Source organism: Squalius cephalus (assembly GCF_949319135.1).
Source record: "Squalius cephalus genome assembly, chromosome: 12".
In the NCBI taxonomy this organism is placed as follows: Eukaryota; Metazoa; Chordata; class Actinopteri; order Cypriniformes; family Leuciscidae; genus Squalius; species Squalius cephalus.
The window spans coordinates 31,133,841-31,154,239 of record NC_137133.1 but is presented as its reverse complement, the minus strand read 5'-3'; the positions used below and the strand labels follow the sequence as shown (position 1 = coordinate 31,154,239).

General features: G+C 36.8%; 1 protein-coding gene across 2 annotated transcripts in view; it reads right to left on the bottom strand.

Moving 5' to 3' along the window:
- Positions 1–132: 132 nt before the first annotated feature.
- cep85l (centrosomal protein 85L) overlaps positions 133–20,399 on the bottom strand; it is a 70,890-nt gene continuing 50,623 nt past the window's right edge. For both annotated transcript variants that reach the window (XM_079887223.1, XM_079887222.1), the window contains exons 4-13: positions 14,066–14,151; positions 11,846–11,963; positions 11,562–11,759; positions 9,112–9,264; positions 6,995–7,149; positions 6,572–6,689; positions 5,520–5,570; positions 5,221–5,328; positions 2,993–3,161; positions 133–1,997 (exon numbers count right to left, since the gene is read on the bottom strand). In XM_079887223.1, the coding sequence (XP_079743349.1) occupies positions 1,834–1,997; positions 2,993–3,161; positions 5,221–5,328; positions 5,520–5,570; positions 6,572–6,689; positions 6,995–7,149; positions 9,112–9,264; positions 11,562–11,759; positions 11,846–11,963; positions 14,066–14,151 (1,320 nt within the window). In that variant the 3' untranslated portion in view covers positions 133–1,833. The remainder of the gene's footprint in view (positions 1,998–2,992; positions 3,162–5,220; positions 5,329–5,519; positions 5,571–6,571; positions 6,690–6,994; positions 7,150–9,111; positions 9,265–11,561; positions 11,760–11,845; positions 11,964–14,065; positions 14,152–20,399) is intronic.

Below are 20,399 nucleotides of genomic sequence, written 5' to 3'. Positions count from 1 at the left end.
CTGAATCAGGACGACACACTTTAAACTGTCGGAAGAGTCGACAGCGTTCATGCCCATCTTTCAAACGTTTCTTTGACCGCATGATCCACATCTTCTCCGTAGACGTATTGTTAGCAAAAACAAACCAAAAAATGTAGAAAAATACTTTATTTAACATTTGTACAAATGAAAAGCATTTTACAAAATGGAAAAATAGTTAATACTTTTGAGGAAAAAAGTACATAAATAGACCTTTGGCTTTTGTAAAATCTAGCTGGAAAATGAAAAGCTTAAGATTTAAAAGACTGATGTGAAGTTCAAACATACTGTTGAGCCAACCAGTGGCTTTCAGTGCACAGCGAGTCGGTCATGTCAATCAATGCACATTGCTTTTATATTCTCATATATATATATACACACACAATTCAGCATGCTATCAGATATCACACTGTCCTGTAATGCACAATGAAGAGCACCACATACATTCTCCATCAGGTTATTAACATCTCTTTGCCTGAGAATAAATATGCATTGCTTGTGAATATGGCTTAGCTTTATGAAATAAAGTTCTCAGAGGAAACTCTGTCTCTGCCAGTTATGGAAAATACCCTTCGATTACTGTCGTTCAGCTGCATAGATTCTAAAAGGCACAGAACAATATTAAATATCTGCAGAAGTGTGTAATAAATGCTGGTTAATGTGAGGTTGCATAGCACAGTATACTTGTAATATTTAGCTAATCGATTCCTTTACATAAAAAAGAAAACTAATTCTAACGCTATGCACATGCACAAGATATTATGAGCACATTATGACAAAACCTCCATTTGAAATTCTAAACATGCTTAATATACGTTTAAATATGATGAGATTAGTCACAATACATGAGCAGTAAATTGACATTTGTACTGTAAATATTTCAAACATTCATCACCTCGATGCAAATACGTGTGCAGAGGTTGACATGACCGCATCTCTGGACTTTACATTATCAACTATAAAAACAAATTCAGCTTGGGGTCAAAATGAACTTACACTTAAAGAGTCAAATCTCTTCGGAAACGACAACGAATGAAAGAAAACTCGAAAAATACCTGAGTGAACAAGTTTTGCATTGATTTCATCCATATTCCTAATTGTAACAAAGACTATATGTATTATCTGGAGTCACAGGAAGTGTATAATCTGCAGAACATTCTGTTTCCTGTCTGACTTTGGAACTCAACATGTGCAACTTGTTCTGAACCGAACTGTGCCGCAGCGTTAAAAAAGCAGCTCATATTTTATGCTAATTAAAAAGTTAAATGGTGTCCTGAATAGATTAACCTGGATTCCTTTGCTGTCTTTTATTTTTAAACGAAACATTTACGCTAGCTTCGCAAATGTCCTTCAGATGAGATGCAGGATCCTTCAGTTCGGGGTGAGGATCGAGGATCCTGAATGTCGACCTGCGACCTGTAGCTGAAGGGGAGAGGATGGACCAGCTTCTTTGGGTAAAAATGACTGTGACTTCATGAAGTTTGGAGGTACAGAAACAGGAACACAAGGCACTTTAGGACACCACTTGCTCTACTTTCCCTCAAAGACGACTGACAGGACCAGCAAGGCCTCCAACAGTCTCAATAAATATATTAAAAACACACACATAACATTCATTCAAACTCCTTGAAGATTCAATGTCCACAAGAAAACCAAAAAAGTAACAAACGTCTTGTAAAGACATCCTTGTAAACTGGATTCACAGCTTGGTCCAACCTTTAGTAGTCAGAAAGACCTTGTTTGTTTCTATCAGGATGACTTTATTCTCCCTTTACAAGCACTGTGTCGAGATGGAAGCCTCTGGAGGGTCGGGTGTCATTGAGTCACACAGTTCTCACCCATGTCCTGTGCGTACCGGTCCGAGATGACCGTCCGCAGCTCGTCAATGTCTTTCCTCAGCTGGCACACCTCCACCAGCTTGACCCGCAAACCGTCCTCCATCAGCGGCTTCTCGCTCTCCTCCGCCGAGCAGCCCATAGCTGGGAAAAAAACAGTCGGGAATATTCATTCTGTTGGCTGTGGGTACTTTATGTGGTGCAACATTAGAAATGATACAACATCATTTGACTAACATATTTTCATAATTAAGAATAAATACACAATCTTTTTTTAAATCATCATGTTTCACATATTACAGAAACTAAATGAGTCAAATGAAACATTTCTCTTTCTTTTAATTTTCAGTTACTAGCTTAGCATAGCACTAAAACTTAATAAAAGTGCTTTTGACTAGCAAGAGCAAGATTTTGTGATAACTTAGAATTTTTTTTTTTTTTTTGGGAAGAAGTCTCATGCTCACCAATGCTGCATTTGATGAAAAATACAGTAAAAACTATCATATTAAATAGCAGATTTCTGTTTTAATGTATTTTCAAAAGTAATTTATTCCTGTGATGGCAAAGCTGAATTGTCAGCATCATTACTCCAGTCTTCAGTGTCACATGATCCTTCAGAAATCATTCTAATATGCTGATTTGCTGCTCAAGAAACATTTCTTATTATTTATGTTGAAAACACTTGTGCTGCTTCATATGTTTGCGGAAACCGTAATGCATTTTTTCAGGATTCTTTGATGAACAGAAAGAACATTTATTTGAAATACAAATTTTTTGTAACATATTTATATGTTTTTTATGTACTGTCCCTTCTGATCAAGTGCTGAATTAATTAAAGTATTCATTTCTTTAAAAAAACACCTAAATCACCTAAACCTTAAAAACACTAATAATTTAATAACACTCTTTAGTAAATCTTAAAATGATGCACTTTTAGCATTCAAAATGCTTGATTTGAGTGTTCTATTTTTAATTCTGAATATTGAATTTAAATAAGAAGAATGAATATGACATTAACATTTAAAATGCTAAAGGTGACTAGAGATGCACACAACTTTAATACCTTAATATCTAATTTAAAATCAAACAGATGTTAAAGCGTACTGTAAGAGTTTTATATGTTCTGAATAAGTATTTACATTTGATGCCGAGCAGCAGGGCCAAGTTGGGCTCTTTGCCTTGAGCTCTCTGTGTGAGGACACTGCACAGGCCCTTAAGATCCAGCAGACACAGGGACATCTCCTTCAACAGGGGCCCGGCCTCCTTCAGACACGGCCCGGGGGTCTCCTCGTCTGCCCGCCTTCCATTCTGTGGAGATAAAGACACAAAGGCTTTACACACTCCCTGTGTGAATCAGGACAGAGCCTTTAAAGGGACTTTCATTTTAAATTATGGAAGTACAACGAAGCCCTGGCTCGTCACATTCGCCACTGGGGCTTTGAGAGAATCGCTATTTTCACCTTCAAATGCTATTACGGACACAAAGAAGTGTTATTTCAGCATTTTACGCTCGTCCTCCGTAGTGTGGGAAGAACTTTCAGAGTTTTGGACAGTAAAGTTGATGACTAAGCTTAACAATTGTGTGAGTCCTGATACAGATTACCAGCGGAACACATTCTTATTTCTCAGAGCACAAGAACGAAATCACAAGCAACTGTTTGTGAAAACTAGCCAAATCGAACAGTGGGAGGTGGAATTTCTGGCATTTACACAGCGGGACAATAGCAAGAGTGGAGGAGAAATGATGCCATGACCTATTGGGGACGGTGGGATAAAATCTGCTCATCAGGAGGGAACTCGTCTAACCTGAAGAGAAACGTTCTGTGCATTGTTCAATAGGACCAGTGCTATTTTAGTACCATTGAGTTAACTGATTACAGTTTTTATTCATATTTTGAATTAGATTTTATGGTCATATTTTCAAGTTTCATTTTAATCTTAGTTAAAGGTTTAGTAATTTTAGTGGTTTTGTTATTTTACTTTTTCTTTTTTTAAATATGTCTATAGAGTTAATGAAAATGGGAAACTAATTGAAATGTTTTTTGTTTTTTTTTAAGTATAATTTTAGTTTTAGTTTCAGTTATAATAATAACCCTGATTAGGACTATTAGAGGACTTCATAGAGGATGCACTTTTACACACATGGATTTTCTGAAATAATAATAATCAGCTTTGCAAGTAATTTCACATAGCTAATATTGTTACTCGACGTTTAGTACATGTTTGCAACTAATTATAGTGTCAGTGTCAGAGCTTCTAGAATTTCCACAAAAAAATAAGAAGAAACTGCACAAAACAAAAGCTACATCTGAAATCACATACTGACTACTTACACTACAGTTCAATTATAAAGAAATATTTGTTTTTAATTTTTATTAATCAAGAATGCGTTAAATTGATCAAAAGTGACAGTAAAGACATTTATAATGTTCCAAATGATTTCTATTCAAATAAAAAAAATCTCTATTCATCAAAGAACCCTAAAAAAATGTTTCACAGTTTCCACAAATATTTAAGCAGCACAACAATTGTCACTATTGATAATATTAAGAAATGTTTCTTTAATATATTAAAATAAAATATATTAAAACAGAAAACGTCATGTTAAATTATAATAATATTTCACAATATTTTTGAGCAAATAAGTGCAGCCTGGGTGAGAATAATCTTACCGCCTGCACTTTTTAACAGTAGCATACCTGAATGATAGCAAAACACATCTGTTCATGCAGATTTGCTTTAATGCAAAATATAAATCTTCTCTAAAATGTAACAAATATAGTGTAAAGCTACTTTTACGTAACAGTTGCTTGGAAAGGACACACTTTTTGTTTAACTTTCCACGATCTGTGATTTAAAATGATAGGGAACTACATTGTGAGGGAACCAAATTACTGTCCACTGTGTAAGAATATATGCAGTCATCCTTTACATGGGATCTGTTATACTGGGTAATTTCTTGTGGGTCTAGCACAAGAAACCAAGTCAGAGAATCTATGCTAATAAACTGGTGTGTCCCTGTTGCAGCTCTGTACGATGTACGGTCTCTGTGCTCGGCTCCACTGTCGTCTCTGTGAAAGTCTGTGTGGATCACGCATGACTGCGGCTCGGTGAAACTTCCTGTTCTCCCTCACCTTGAGACGGCACAGTGAAAAATGACATCCTGAATTCTAATAGCGCGCTGAGGGCGAGTTGGGTTATTCATGACTCGACTGCCACGAAAAGCAGGACGGAGAATTTAATGACACAAAAATGAGCCTTCAATCAAGCTTCTAACTTCCGCCACAGGGCTCATCTGTATCGTTTAGGATGAAAAAGTCTTAGCAGCACTTTAGAGTCCCTTTGTGGGTGGTTTGGAGTGCCGTACCTGCTGAAGAGTTGTGGAGAGCGTTTCAAGTTCCTCCTCGCGTTCCAAGAGCTGTTTGCGGAGTTCCTGCGTGATCCCCCTCTCCCTCTGCAACTTCTTTTCCAGGGCCTGAAAGAGGACGAAAGACAGCGCTTATATGATGTGCATTCTAAACAAGCCTGCTTTGATTACACTATTCAACATAAGCATCAACATGCAAGACACCGTCCCATCATCCTTCCAAGAATAAGAGATAACAATGCAAACCAGGATTATTGTCATCAAGCTTCCAGAACAAAAGGTAGAAAATGACATCTTACCGACATCTCCAGAGTGAGCTTGTCAATTTGCTCCTTCTGATTGTTGATCAACTGAAACAAAAACCAAGAAATGGCAAATTACACAACTGTGAAATTTGTATAATTTGAATGCACAGAGAAGGAGAAATTATAAAAAAATATAATTTTTAATATTATCTCATAATTTGGCAGCAGGTATATTAGGCTGCTGTCACTTTAAGACCTGACGCACGGATCCATTATACTGTTACACATGACCAATGGCATTTTTACATTATTTTGTGCATATTTGACTGTTTAAGCGCAATAAATTTGCACGTTATGTGCGCACTTTGGGTGTGAGCACAAAATCTGCAGGAATGAGTAAAATTATGCGCAATACGCGCAATCCCACGCCTAAATTCAAGACAATATTCATCCGGAGCAAATGAAATGAGTGAGTAAGGGGAGGCATTGGTATTGTGCATCTATTCTGTGGGAAATGAGTATTGGAAGATTTTCAGATATTTCAGTATTGATATGTATCAAAAAAGCAATATTTTTGACAACACTACATTGCACTTATTTCCGATGCCTTTTTTAAGTCTACAATTGAAAAATGTATATATTATATATAAAATTTACCTGCCAAATTGGCTAGTAGGAGTGACTTTGTTACACACCACTGCTGAAATCCACCCGCATTTGGTGGGTTGGAGGGTGTTAACGTCAAGCCCTGGTTATTTCTTAGTATTGATAACTTGCAATAGGTAGCTTTGACTAGTATGTTTGAACGGTTGAATGTAATCTAGACAGCATTTTTGGGCATCATATGTGAGAATGCGCATATGATGCCAAGTGGTGTCAAGGTAGGCAGCTCACTAGGTTTTAAATAATAAGAGAACAGAAATGATTATATATATACACTGTCTCTTTATACCTACATGTTTTGTCTTTGGTGTAAAATTTCAATAAATCAGTGACTTATAGATTTATAGTATAATGTATTATAGAGAAATCTGGGCAAAAAAAAAAAAGGAATGATGGAAACTGTACTGGTAAGTGTCATTAGGTGCATCATGGGAAATCAGTACCAGGCTGTTCTGGCTCTGTTGTTCCAGTAGCCGAGTGTTTTCCTTCTCCAGCTGCTTCAGGTCCAGCATGGGCAGCCGTACTCCATCCTCTAAACACTTCTCCACCTTCTCTTGTAGGCTACAACAAGATGTTACAGTACTCTATCATTCAGTGAGTAAAACCAAATGCAAGGCAGAGAGAAATCTCGACAGCTCCTTCTTTTATATCAACGCTGCTGTGGCCTTTCCAAGTTGATGATTGGCCTGATTTCATCCCCATGTTTACATGTTTTAAAAAGAGTACACAGCGCTTTGATCTTCAGCTCACTTAACAAGGATTGAGCACTCTGTATATAAAAAGTGGCTTTCAGAAAGAAAGCAAATCAAAAGCAATGCTTCTGGCTGTGAGGTCGTCTCAATAGTGCGAGCGAGTAAGTGCAGTACCTTTGAACAGCAGCCACAAGCTCTTTCTCCCGCTTGGATTGGGTCTCGATGAGGGCGTCTTTCTCCGGCAGCAGGGCTCGGTTCTCCTCCAGGGTTTTCTCCAGATGGGCTACGGTGTCCTCCAACGCCTGCTTCTTCCCCTGCACTTCCTGCAACTGAGTAACGGACGGAGATGAATACAGTAATGCTACTGCACATCAATGCTTGAACACTCTACACACCTTTATTAACATTGTTTTGTAATGTTTATTCTGCACGTAGTTCGTGCAATTTTATTTTGGATGTAATCATTATTTTTGTCTTGCTTTCCAGTAAATATGTACCATCACTAAATCAAGGTAAATTTAATTGAGAACAAACATTTTGTAAGACACAAGTGCATTATTAGAATATTAGTCATTTAATATTTATTAATTATTTTATTTTGTTTATGCGTTTATTTTTCTTATCCAACTGACAAGAAGCTTTTCTTATTCTTTTTTTTTTAATTTTTTTTTTTTTATAAACCTTACAAATTTTGTGAGATTTATGCTTAAAACAAGACAAAACTATTTGTCAGTGGGGGAAAGAAACATAAAATAAAATAATAAATAAATGTTAGATTTGATTTTGTTCAACCATTTTTTGTCACTACATAATTCTCATACTTTCAATTGTGTTATTTCTTAGTTTTGATAACTTCACTCAGTTAAATCTAATATTGTCCAGAACTTTTTTAAATAATTCAAGAGTTTTGCTAAGAGTTTGTCTTATACAAATTAATCTTTTTTAATTCTGATATTTTTTACTAAAAGATCGAAGACTAATATATTGATTAGTAAAATGATTTTTGCAGTCAACTGTATTGCATTTAATCCAATATCACAGACAATGTCTGGCTCAAAGTGACAGATGCCTCAAACTTAAGCAAGTAAGAAAAATATGACTCCAAAAATGTGTTGGACTGGCAGATAATATTAATCCTCTTATGGTTGTGCATACTAGTAAACTGCACAAAATAATGATTTAATAAACCACAAGTAAGATTATTCCCAAACATAATGAAGAGTGCCTGCTGTCACATTAGCAGCTGTTTGCGCTGATCTATTAGCAGAACGCCGTGGGGACTGGCACTGGTACGTTGGTTTAGGAGACGTTAATTATGCCCTCATTAACTGAACCAAGAACACTTTTGATTTTTGAGGCATAAGTTTGTGGATAAGTTTGTGACCAACTTGGAAAAGGTGGCATCTGAGGTGTTGGAATCGTAATCAGAAAAAAAGAAGTAGTAGTAATTAAGGCTGTGTTAAAAATAATGATTTCTCAATTTGATTTGATTCTCATTTTGATGAACCGATATCGATTCTTAAATCCCAAGAATGGATCTTTTAGTCTGTTAATGAATGAACAAAACTGAACTGATGATCTATTCTGCTTTACTACTAGTAACAGCACAAAATAAACATGAATGAACATCAGAAGGTTTGTAATCACTCAATCAATGTTTCAGCTGCAGAAAGACATCAAAAGAACAACTTGAAAAACAAGGTCATCTAATGTTACATTTAACTCAGAAAAGCGATTCAATGTCCAAAAACTCATTAGTCAACTAGAAAAATTAACTCTAGAGAGGATCATTTTGATAAATATATGCACTATACTGCATATCTATTGTATTTTTGCTAACCTGGTCTTCAAAATGTAATGTATGTTTAAATAAATACAGGCACCATTTAAATATTTATATTAAGAAAGAACGAGTAGAAAAAGTTATTATAACATTATTATTATTATATAAACTTCCTTATGTGTAATTTAAAAGTTAGTAACCTGTACAAATCAGTTCATTTTAACCTTTAATATTATAGTAATGTACCAACTGGGGTTTCCTGTATAGTTTACAGCATTAGCTTAGATATTTTTTTTCCATGTACTGAACCCCAGTTAATCGATTTCAAATCAAATTGAATCGAAACTGGAATTGAATCAAATCGCAAGCTTGTGAATCGAAATCTAATCAAATGGTGAAACTTGTCTCAATACCCAGCGCTAGTGGTAATGATTTTGTAGAATGTAAAACACAATCACTAGTTTTTGCAGTTTAAGACTTTCCAATAAAGACGGAGAACGGCACGTACCTGCTGAGCCTGTGCCTGGACCTCGTCCAGCGAGGGCAGGTCTGCCAGGTACTTCTCCAGTGTCTCGATGCGCTGCTGCTTCTCTAGATTCTGCTCCTGTTCGCGCTGGCATTTCTTCTTCAGACTGCTGATGTAACGGTCACGTGTTTTCATCTGATCGGAAGCACAAAGCATCTTTGTTCAGCTTCATTAGGGCATGTGAAACAATGGGTCTTATTTAGTAAGCGTACGCGTACGCACTAATTTGAGCGTGAAATCTGTGTACGAACGTTTTCACAAACAAAGCATGATTCACCAATAACTTTCATACAAAAATGTATTGTAAATACACAAAAATGTAGGAACAACTGAAACCACACGTACGCAAAAAATCACATATTCTGAATGGCCGTCTGAAAATGACATTTTATCTAGAGATATTTCCTCTTACATTTATTTAATCAAAAACAGTGAAAAAGTAAGAAAAGCTGTGTTATTGTAACGGTCACCAGCTGGAGTGCCCTTGAGAACCACCAGAGGGCACTCCACACCCGACTATTGTCACTCTCTCACTAACTACATTTCCCATAACTCACTGCCCGGACTCATAGGTGATATTTAATCAAAAACAGTGAAAAAGTAAGAAAAGCTGTGTTATTGTAACGGTCACCAGCTGGAGTGCCCTTGAGAACCACCAGAGGGCACTCCACACCCGACTATTGTCACTCTCTCACTAACTACATTTCCCATAACTCACTGCCCGGACTCATAGGTGATATTTAATCAAAAACAGTGAAAAAGTAAGAAAAGCTGTGTTATTGTAACGGTCACCAGCTGGAGTGCCCTTGAGAACCACCAGAGGGCACTCCACACCCGACTATTGTCACTCTCTCACTAACTACATTTCCCATAACTCACTGCCCGGACTCATAGGGATGGCTGACGCGAAACAGTCGTTCCGAAGCTTTGCGAGATCCCGAAGCGCAGATGTTTCGAAACACTGATCCGAAGCGTGATTCAAAACACCCATGTCACGTGACTATGGCCAAACGAAGTGTTTCGAAGTGTTTCACTAAGTGTTTCATCAGGTGTGGTCCGGCGAATCAGCGTTTGATTGACAGGGTCGGGAACAGACCACACAATCGCACATCTGTATAAAAGTGAAATCAACGCATATTGACCTCGTGGGTTTTTGTGAGAGGAGTTTGATTTTGAGATAGCGGATTTTTGGTGATATAGTGACATAGTAGGCTAAGTCCTTCCACAGCAGAGAAATGAATATTTTTGAATACAAATCTCAAAAAAAGTGAGACGTTGTGGCTTGATTAACCAAAATAACATTATGCACAGTGAGGAGCCTATAGGTTACAAGCTTCACATATTAGAAAAATACAATAATAAAAAAAACATTTTTTTAATGGCTCGTCAAGGTCGTTTCAGATCAACACCTGCAAGTGACCACTAGGTGTCACCATTGAGACGGGTGTCGGATTGATTCGAAGCCTCGAAACAATATGGCCCATTTGGTTCAACTGTTTCATTCTTGGATTACTCTCTTGCCTCTGACCCCTGCCTGTCTTGTTTTGTTTTTGTTTGTTTGTTTGGACTGCCTACCTGTGTTTTGACCCACTGCCTGTTTATTGGATTACGTGTCTGGATTGCCTCTTAATAAAAGCTGCATTTGGATCTACCTTCTGTCACGAAACTGCTCCGAGACACGAAGGTAGATCCAAATGCAGCTTTTATTAAGAGGCAATCCAGACACGTAATCCAATAAACCGGCAGTGGGTCAAAACACAGGTAGGCAGTCCAAACAAACAAACAAAAACAAAACAAGACAGGCAGGGGTCAGAGGCAAGAGAGTAATCCAAGGAACAGGCAAGAAATCCGAAAACCAGGAAAAACGCTCAGAGTTGCAGTGTGACACTAAACAAAACTTTGAATGAATGAACAAGGAATAAATAGGCTGAAACTAACAAGGATGATGAGACACAGGTGAATGCAATTAGTGATGAGTCCGGGCAGTGAGTTATGGGAAATGTAGTTAGTGAGAGAGTGACAATAGTCGGGTGTGGAGTGCCCTCTGGTGGTTCTCAAGGGCACTCCAGCTGGTGACCGTTACAGTTATAACTTGAGCTGTGTGGTTCCTCTGCTTAAAGATGGAGATACGCATATGCACAGCTGGCTAATCACAGGGCTGTAATCTAGTTTTAAAAAGCTGTGTTTTATGCAAAAGACCAATCTTGGACAAGCAGTCACTCATTTAGAAAACAGAAAATTCATTAACATTAGAATAGATTTATGTGCGAATGCACGTGTCGTGTTGTGAATTAGACTGTGATTGTGAATTCTGATCGTACAAATACTAAGTAATACAAGCAATTATTAGTGAATGAGAACCAAAACTTTCAAACATTTTGGTACCACAGACCTTTAGGACCATTCACATGTCTTGAATTAGAAGTTCTAACCTTCTCCTCCAGTTTCTTGATGTCTTCGGTGTATTTCTGTGTATTTTGTTTGAGAAATTCGTTGAGGTGGATGACCTCCAGCTCTGCCGCAGCTAATTTACGCCCCAGCTCTCCGTTCTCACAGCACAGTGGGCTCAGTCGCTCGGGCAGCTGAGACTTTGGACTCTGGCCGGATACTGGACTGTCATATGGAGAATCCTAAAAAGGTGGAAAGAAGCACTTTTTTTTTTTACTGCCATTATAAAAGTATTTTCTCCTATTTAATTCATTTCAATGAGACATACCTTGGCCTTGAGCATATAGGAGTCATCATAGCGCCCCCTCTGGTTATGAAGGACTTGTTGCGCCCTTATCTCGTTTTCCCTGATCCTGGCATGAAGCTGAAGGATTTGCTGCTTTTGCCTAGAATTCGCAAATCAGTAAGACACTCAGTATTCACTTAGTTTACTTAGTTTCACAGTCTGTTGGACAGCTCTGCTTCAGAGCACTTTAAAAACAAGTACGCTGAAAAATTCCTTTTGAGAGCGAAGTACATGCTTGCTGGAGGCAGTCGCAGTGATGTGGGAGGCACAACTGCTTTGATAGGAAATGTTTTTACACTTGTAATGACACTTTAAAGTGTGCTTGTGCTTGGTTTGGACATTTTCTGCCTTTGAGCAAAATAAGAGAGTGTGTGGTTAAACATTCCTAAATCAAGTTCAGCATAGTAAAATACCAGCAAAATCAGTGAACTGATCGCAACATCATCATTTTTTTATCCATTAAAGGTGCTACAAGTCATTTTTTTGAAAAATGTCCTTTTAACATGATGGATATCAATGAATTCAGGGTTCTGAAATATGACAACTGTCTCTGTGATAAACCTAGATTATGTGGCCAAATTTTTCTATAATAAACACACACACATACACACACCAGATATTTTCAGCCACATTATATATATGCATATTTATTCTATAAATGTGATTTCTAAGAAAATTTCGGATTTCTATGAAAAAAGTAAAATATTTTACATACTAATAATATATGAATGTGACAGTATTACTTTAATTCTGAGATTAATTGTAAGTAATATGTAACTATATAATAACTGTAATGAAATAACTATGCACAGTGCAGTACAATGGCAACATAAAAATCGAATTATTTATATTTATTATTTATATCACACTCTATTTTTCTCACATAGTACTATAAATGGGTCTTCATATGTGAAAATGTGTTACTGTGTTTATATTTAACAATTTTTTTTTTTTTTTTTAACAAATCAGAAGATCATTTCTACCACTAAATACTTTTTCATGTTCACAAAGCACCGCGTTTCTTAAAAAAATCCTTCAGGTTTAACGCCATATTCAGCTCTTAAGCAGTTGTTGGTTAATCTTTTGTTCTACTTTGCTTTGATTGCTTTTGACATTGAGATATCCTGATGTTGTCTCTTTCCTGATTATTTCTATAGGGTGGGGTTTTGGAAAGAGAATGTGTGACTAATTCTGGCAGAAGTTCCAAAACATTGCTTACAGCTAGTTTAATAATGTAAACAAAATGGTAAATGCGCGATATATAAATGGACAGCAAAACTGGATTTAGAAGCCTGACAAAAAGGAGAGTGATGCCCAGCTAAAAGCGTGCTCGTTTCCTCATGTGTAATTGTTGGCAGGGATATGCGGTGTGTTTGTGTGTGAGCAGAAACAGCAGACTGAACAGTGGCCGTCTGCTCTGTGGCATGTGTGGCACTGCTCCGTCTGTCAGAGCTAACCTAAAAGCAAAGCAACACTATGGGTGACGGCATGATGCTATAATTACAACCGGCTCAAGGTCAAAGCAGTCACTACAGGGTCACAGTCCTGAGCACAGCTGACGTTGTGTTAAATTAATGAAATGCTATTAATGAAACATCTGCCCCTTCCCCAGAAACATGAGCTAATGACAAAGCTACAGACAAAAATGGATGAATCCATTACTCTGTTTACGTGGGAGGTCAGGAAAGGTCTTGTTTTGACAGCAGTTGCATGACATTTCTTGGCAAGGTTGAGTAATTTTTTAGTTGCATCAGACGGACATCTTTTGCCGTTGCATCATGTATCATTGTGTTTGCAGCATCTTGCACCATAATCATTGCGTTGCTTTATCGAAGCATAAGTGGATTATATTGACAAACAACCAGGAATAATTAGCTGATTTTTTAAATTCTTGAATCAAAGATCTGGCCCAATTTAAACCCTGGTTTCAATAATTTAATACTTTTTGTAATGTCTATTTGATACTTTTCTCATTTAACACAATAATTACAATAATGAAATTACCCCTTTTGGGGGTAATTTCTCAGGCAAATTTGATGTGTGATTAATTTGCCATTAATTAATCACCACATTGTGTAATGAATTATATTAAAAATGTTAATGGCTTGACAGCCCTAATAATATTATATACACGCCCTGATAAATAGTTTTTATTCTTTGTGTGACTTCATAAGCACTCAAAAAGTTTCTTTGTTTACTCACCGGTCAATCTCCAGTTCCCTCTGCCTCAGGAGTCCCTCCTTAATCTTTACCAGGGTATTGACAGGGAGAGAAGTTCCACTCAGCATCTGCACAAAACAATAATTATAGCATTAGAACTCCTCATTTTGTAAACACGCAGGGTCAGGCTAGCGTGTACTTATGGTAAGCACACAGTAATTAGCATACTCTGTCATCATAATCACCATCGGCAACAAACTGCCACCGAAGCCATGCAGCATTCCAGTGAAGAACTCCAGGGGGTTCGTAAAGGTCTCTTCTCGCCTGGAGGATGACAGCGAGTCTTTGCACTACTGAATCTAATTATGAATTTGGTTTTAACTTTACTTGGTTTTTCCAAGGAGGCGCATGACTCCCTGGAAGTATGTGATTTGAATGGCAAATAAATGTAATAAAATATATCTATTTATTTAGAATTTAGGCTATTTTAATTTGTTTATAATCAATTTATAATAATGTAATATATATAGTTAGGATAAATAATTATATAGATATTTATATAATATATAAATTATATTTACATAATATTGTTATATAATATGTTATGTTATATATATATATATATATATATATATATATATATATATATATATATATATATATATTATAATGATATAATTAAGGGGCTAACTTAACATAACAGTGTCCCCAAATAAAACAAGATCATCTCGGATTTGATCCAGGCCTGATTTCTAGAATTCCCTTGAAAGGTGATGAAAAACAACAGGCACACACCAAACATATACTTTCCCCATAGCCCTTAAGTCGGTATGTACACAATCTTCAGCAGTGCGTGTTTGAGTGAAGGGTGACAAGTCATAAAGCCGCTAAATGGGAGCACTGCAAATGGCTCCATGAGGAGCTGAAAGGACCCTGCTGAAGAGGTCACTGATAAGGTCACATCTCATGCTTTACTCCAAACATACAGCAGACTTAGAAGGATGACTCTATACTCCACACAGCTTGAGGGAAGTCTGTTGAGACTTATATTGAATATATGGGACATTGGGTTAATAATTATCAGACCCTTTATGTGAAACTGCTCAATTTCTAGAGCTTCCTAAATATTTCTAAAAACTATTTTAAAAATATTGGTAACACTTTACAATAAGGTCTCATTTGTTAGCATTAGTTAATGTATTAACTAACATTAACTAATAATGAGCAACTAATATTTGTTAAAATTAGTTGAACAAACAATGAACAGTTGTATTTTTATTATGTTGGTTCGCAGTGCATTAACTAAGGATTACAAATACAACTTTTGATTTTAATAATGTATTAGTAAATGATGAAATTATCATCAACTAAGATTTATGAATGCTGTAGAAGAATTGTTCATTCTTAGTCCATGTTAACTAAAGTACTTAAGTAATGTTAACAAATAAAACCTTATTATATAATTATAAAACATACCTAAAATATAAATAAAATAAATAATAATAAAATAATACAATATAAACAAATAAATACAAATAATAAAAATATTTTTATTTAATATTTAATTTTTATATATTTAGTATTTAAAATATTTATACAAATAAAAGATAATACATTAAAATAAAATATTTTTCTGAAAATATTTTAAATCGCTACTTTATTAATATACCATAAACATCTATATTCAGGATTAAATTAAATTAACAAATGTTTACAATTTTAGAAATATTTTCAAATGAATTCAATCATTTACAATGAATATTTTAAATTAAATGCATGGTGGGTTTCCTCTAAATACATGCAATATAGGTAAATTGGACAAAGTAAATTGGCCGTAGTGTGTGTGTGTGTGTGTGTGTGTGTGTGTGTGTGTGTGTGTGTGTGAGAGTGTGTCCTAGCACTGGGATTGCAGAGTTAGTACACTCTCAGTGCTGGGAAAGGCATCCGGCGTAAAACGTGCCAAATCATCTGTGCGGATTATTCCCCTGACAAAAAGGGAGCAAGCCGAAAGAAAGAGAGAGAGATTTGTTTTCATTTATTAAAGGGGTGGTTGATTATAATTTCACTTTTCTAACTTTAGTTAGTGTGTAATGTTGCTATTTGAGAATAAACAACATCTGCAAAGTTACAACGCTTAAAAGTTCAAAGAAAAGGGAGATATTTACAGAAATAGCTTTTTAAGGACTACAACAAACGGCTGGTAGGGACTACACGAGCTTCCTCCCAGGTTAGTGACATCACAGACCCTAAAATTTACATAAACCCCTCCCCCAGGAACATGCAAGCAGTGTTGAGAAGAGGAAGAGTTGTTGTAGTATAGAGCACATTTGTGAGTCTGCTAAAGCTGTCGTCTTTTCACATTTATTGCAATACAGTACGTAACACAAATGCAATAGCATATCACTCTGTAGACATTACAACAGTTCCCACACAAGTAATTTATAGATTATCATGAAAGAATATGCTAATCAATGACTTGGAGATAGTTAACTCCACATCAGCTACATAAATTCATCAACTAACCATTCAGAAACGTCCTGTTGCCTTCTACATGTTGTCACTTCCTCTTAAGTTTCTCCATTATTGTCCGACTTTGGTTTGAACATAAAAGGCAGTACAGTTTCTGACATTTTAGTGTGTGTCTGCAAGCTGCCTGCTAACACACACGAGCTCTTGAAGCTCCGCCCTCTGTGCCAGGAGCAGCAGCTCATTTGCATTTAAAGAGACACACACAAAACAATGCGTTTTTGCCCACCCTCAAAAAGGGACAATTTTAACATGCTATAAAAGGTTATCTGTGGGGTATTTTTATCTAAAACTTCACATACACACTCTGGGGACATCAGAGACTTATTTTACATCTTGTAAAAAGGGGCATTATACCACCCCTTTAAATACAATCATTAATAATTTAAAAACGATTCATTTATTTACTTCATTACATTACATCCTTACATACTATACAACTTTTCTGAATCTTTGTAATCGGAACAGCTGTTAAGAATCAAAATAACTCTTAGGCGTCCTGCACTTGTGCACTGGATGGGATATGGTACATTTTATCCATGAGACCAATGACCACCGTCCACTGGACTATATATTCAACTGATGTGGTTTGCACAGGAGCAACCGCGGACAACCAGCTATCAGATATATTAACCTTTTACATCAACTGTTTAAAATAGTCCATGTTGTTTCCCTGACCAAACTCTGCAGACTTGACCAGCTGCCAGGCTCACAAATGCCAACCCTATAAATGCGGCACATATCAGTGGCGCACTCGAGCCTGCAAACATGCCTTTATTTGCCTCTGGAGAGATTTTAGTCCCCGCAGCAAACCGAGTGGTGATAAGAAGTGGTGCCACTTTCGTTGCCAGGCCTCCCTCACCTCCTCACATAGCTGGGGATATTTTTAACAGTCAAACAAAACAAACTGGCTCAAATCTCCACAGTATGTGAGCATGGCGAGCTGCGCAGGAGGAGTCCATAACCAGTTGGGTGGTTGGCAGCAGCAACAACAAACAGGCTGGGAAGCAGATGACAGGGAATGGATAAGGGGAAGTTGAGTAGGCAGTTCCATCTATTCGCTCTTAAAAGATTAGTTCACCCAAAAATGTAAACAAGAATGACTTTTTGTCTCTTTCTACATGAAAAGGGTGCAAAAGCACCATAAAAGTATAGTAAAATAGTTTATACGACTTGTGCACCATGTTTATGTGAAAAACAATCAGAAATTTAAGTTGTTATTGACCGAAAATCCTTTGTTCCTTCATGAATTAATCATTTAGAGTAGTAGTTCTCAACCAGGGGGCCTCAGTAAGTCTTAAAATAATTTAAATTTGGTTATATTAACAATCTTAATTAAAAAAACAAAAATCTTTATTTTAATAAAAGACATTAAACGAATGATTCTTTCAAAAATTGGACAGTTACTTGTAATGTTCTTGAAAGGAGATCTAGGGTGAATTACATGATTTTCAGTCACTAAAGACTTTGATTTCAATATGTTTTTTATACATAATGACCATATAGTGCACAAGTTGTATAGACTATTTTTATGATGCTTCAGCATACTTTATTTAAGCTTGAAAAATATAAGTCCAGCACACTACTCAAGTTTGCATCATCACAAAAATATTTTAATGGTAAACCAACATTTCGGTCATTCGACCTTCCACAGGCTTTTGTTCTAGTTTATATTAATTTCATCACAACAAACCTATGATCGATTATGAGAACGAATATGAAAGCAAAACTGACCAGTCTAACGGGGCAATATTCTGATGGTTATAAGAACTCCTTAGACATTAATGATCTCATTATGTTTAATAGTATTAATTGGCTTCCTATGACAGGTGGAAGTAGCTCAACCATTGAACCGAAGGAAAGCCAGCAGTCCTGTGACGTCTCCAATCTCCATGCATCTGGCCACCCGGCTTTATGTTGAAGAGTGGAGAGCATGTAGGCCAGGCATAGCTGTCATTCCCCACCAGCTTGTCTCTCCAGGAGGTGTTGTTACCACATGCCAAAAGTACCATGCCATTCCTATCAAGACCAGGGGCCTGTACCATGAAGGTAGCTGAACAAACTCGGGGTTACAGGATAAGTTTTGAGTTGACAAAACCAAACCGATGCAATCAGGCTTTATTGGTACCATGATGCAGCTCATCAACTTTCTCTGTCAACTCAGGCTTTGATCCTCAAGCTATGATTACTCCACGTGCGCGTGCACATAAAAGAGTGACGTCGACACTGAACAACCAATCGCGGGTCGCGATTTTTCCGCGGATGAGCAAGAGATAATCATTCATAATTACGACGAATTTAAATATGTATTTCAAGCTCGAAACAATACGGTCTCTGCTGCCAAAGCAAGAGAAGACTGTTGGAGAAAGATTGCTGATTGTTAATGTGTAAGTTAAACAAATACGTTCTATATTTATGTAAAATTATGTATGTATGTGTAGCCTATACGTGTAATATAGCCTATAGCCTATTTTCATAATATATAAAAATGTGCATGTAGTCTACCGGTACTAAGAAAAATTAATATTCATTGATTTTTAGATGCAACCCCAACTCCAAATGTTCTTGGCAGCAGATAAAGACAAAATATAAAAAATATAATTCAAAGTGGTGAGTATTTACCACAACCTTTTATTATTTTTGTGAACATTTTATCACAAACACTTGCAGAAAACAGAAATAAAGAATTAAATTCAGAAAACCAGAATACACTGTGGCAGAGTAGTTGGCTCTGAGTAGGCAATAAGGGACGGACGATTATGGATGGGATTACAGGTGCTACAATCTGACCCTGGTGCTGGCTCCTCTAAGCAAGTAACACTGGGTACGTGTGCAATACATTACTACTTTTTGAAGTTTTAAATATGGCTGACTGTATGTTCTGCAGTAGAGGGAAATACAGTGTCCCTGTTGAAGCCAGCACACACACACACACACAGTCTCCCACACAGAGGTCAGTATGCAGCAGACAGAACACCAAACATAACCTGCTTTACAACAGTTATGCTTTACATTGGCCTATTTTTATTTATTAGGGTGGAGGAAATGAAGACACTCTGTCTGTGTGTTCTCAGACAGTTGCTGATGTGAATGCACTGGGCTTTTTATTATGGAAAACATTTGAATGTGTGGCATAAAGGGACTGGCCCTTACACATCTCTTTTATTGTAGGATTTTTCACAACCTGCCCCAGAAACTGAAGCCTCTACCTCAATGGGCTTCAGAAGAAATGTGTAAGGATTTAAAACCCTTGACATAAATTACAGTCAGTCCTGTGTTTGTAGGATGTCAAGGAACTTTTTGTGATTTTGATGAGCCTCCAGAAAACTTGTAATGATCATGTTTGTGGTGGAATTATGTTTCAGGTGGAAACAGACTCAGTCAGGGCCCTGTACAAAAGGAGACTCGAACTGCACACTAAAGGAGCTGACTGTGAGCTGAGGAGGCTCCAAACAAAATCAAACAGCTGGATAAAACTGATCTCAGTATGTATATATATATTAGTATAACTTATTTAACCAAGTAACACTTTAGTATGAATATTTATTAATGCAACTTTCTCTTGCTCTCTTTCTCCCTCCCATCCCACAAAACCAATAAAACTTTTATTAAGTGTAATATTGTATGGTGATTGCATCTACGTCTGCACCAGCTGGGTGGTCAAGTGTGATCGGGTCAGTGTCATCGGGGAGAAGCTGGTTTTGTGGTGTTTCTTGCTCCTTTCTACTGGTGGCTATATTGTGCAGAATGGCACATGCAGCCACTATCTGTGATGCCCGCTCTGGTGACTCTTAAGGGCCGAACACCATTGAAATGTGCCTTTAGGAGGCCAAAGGTCATCTCTATCTTC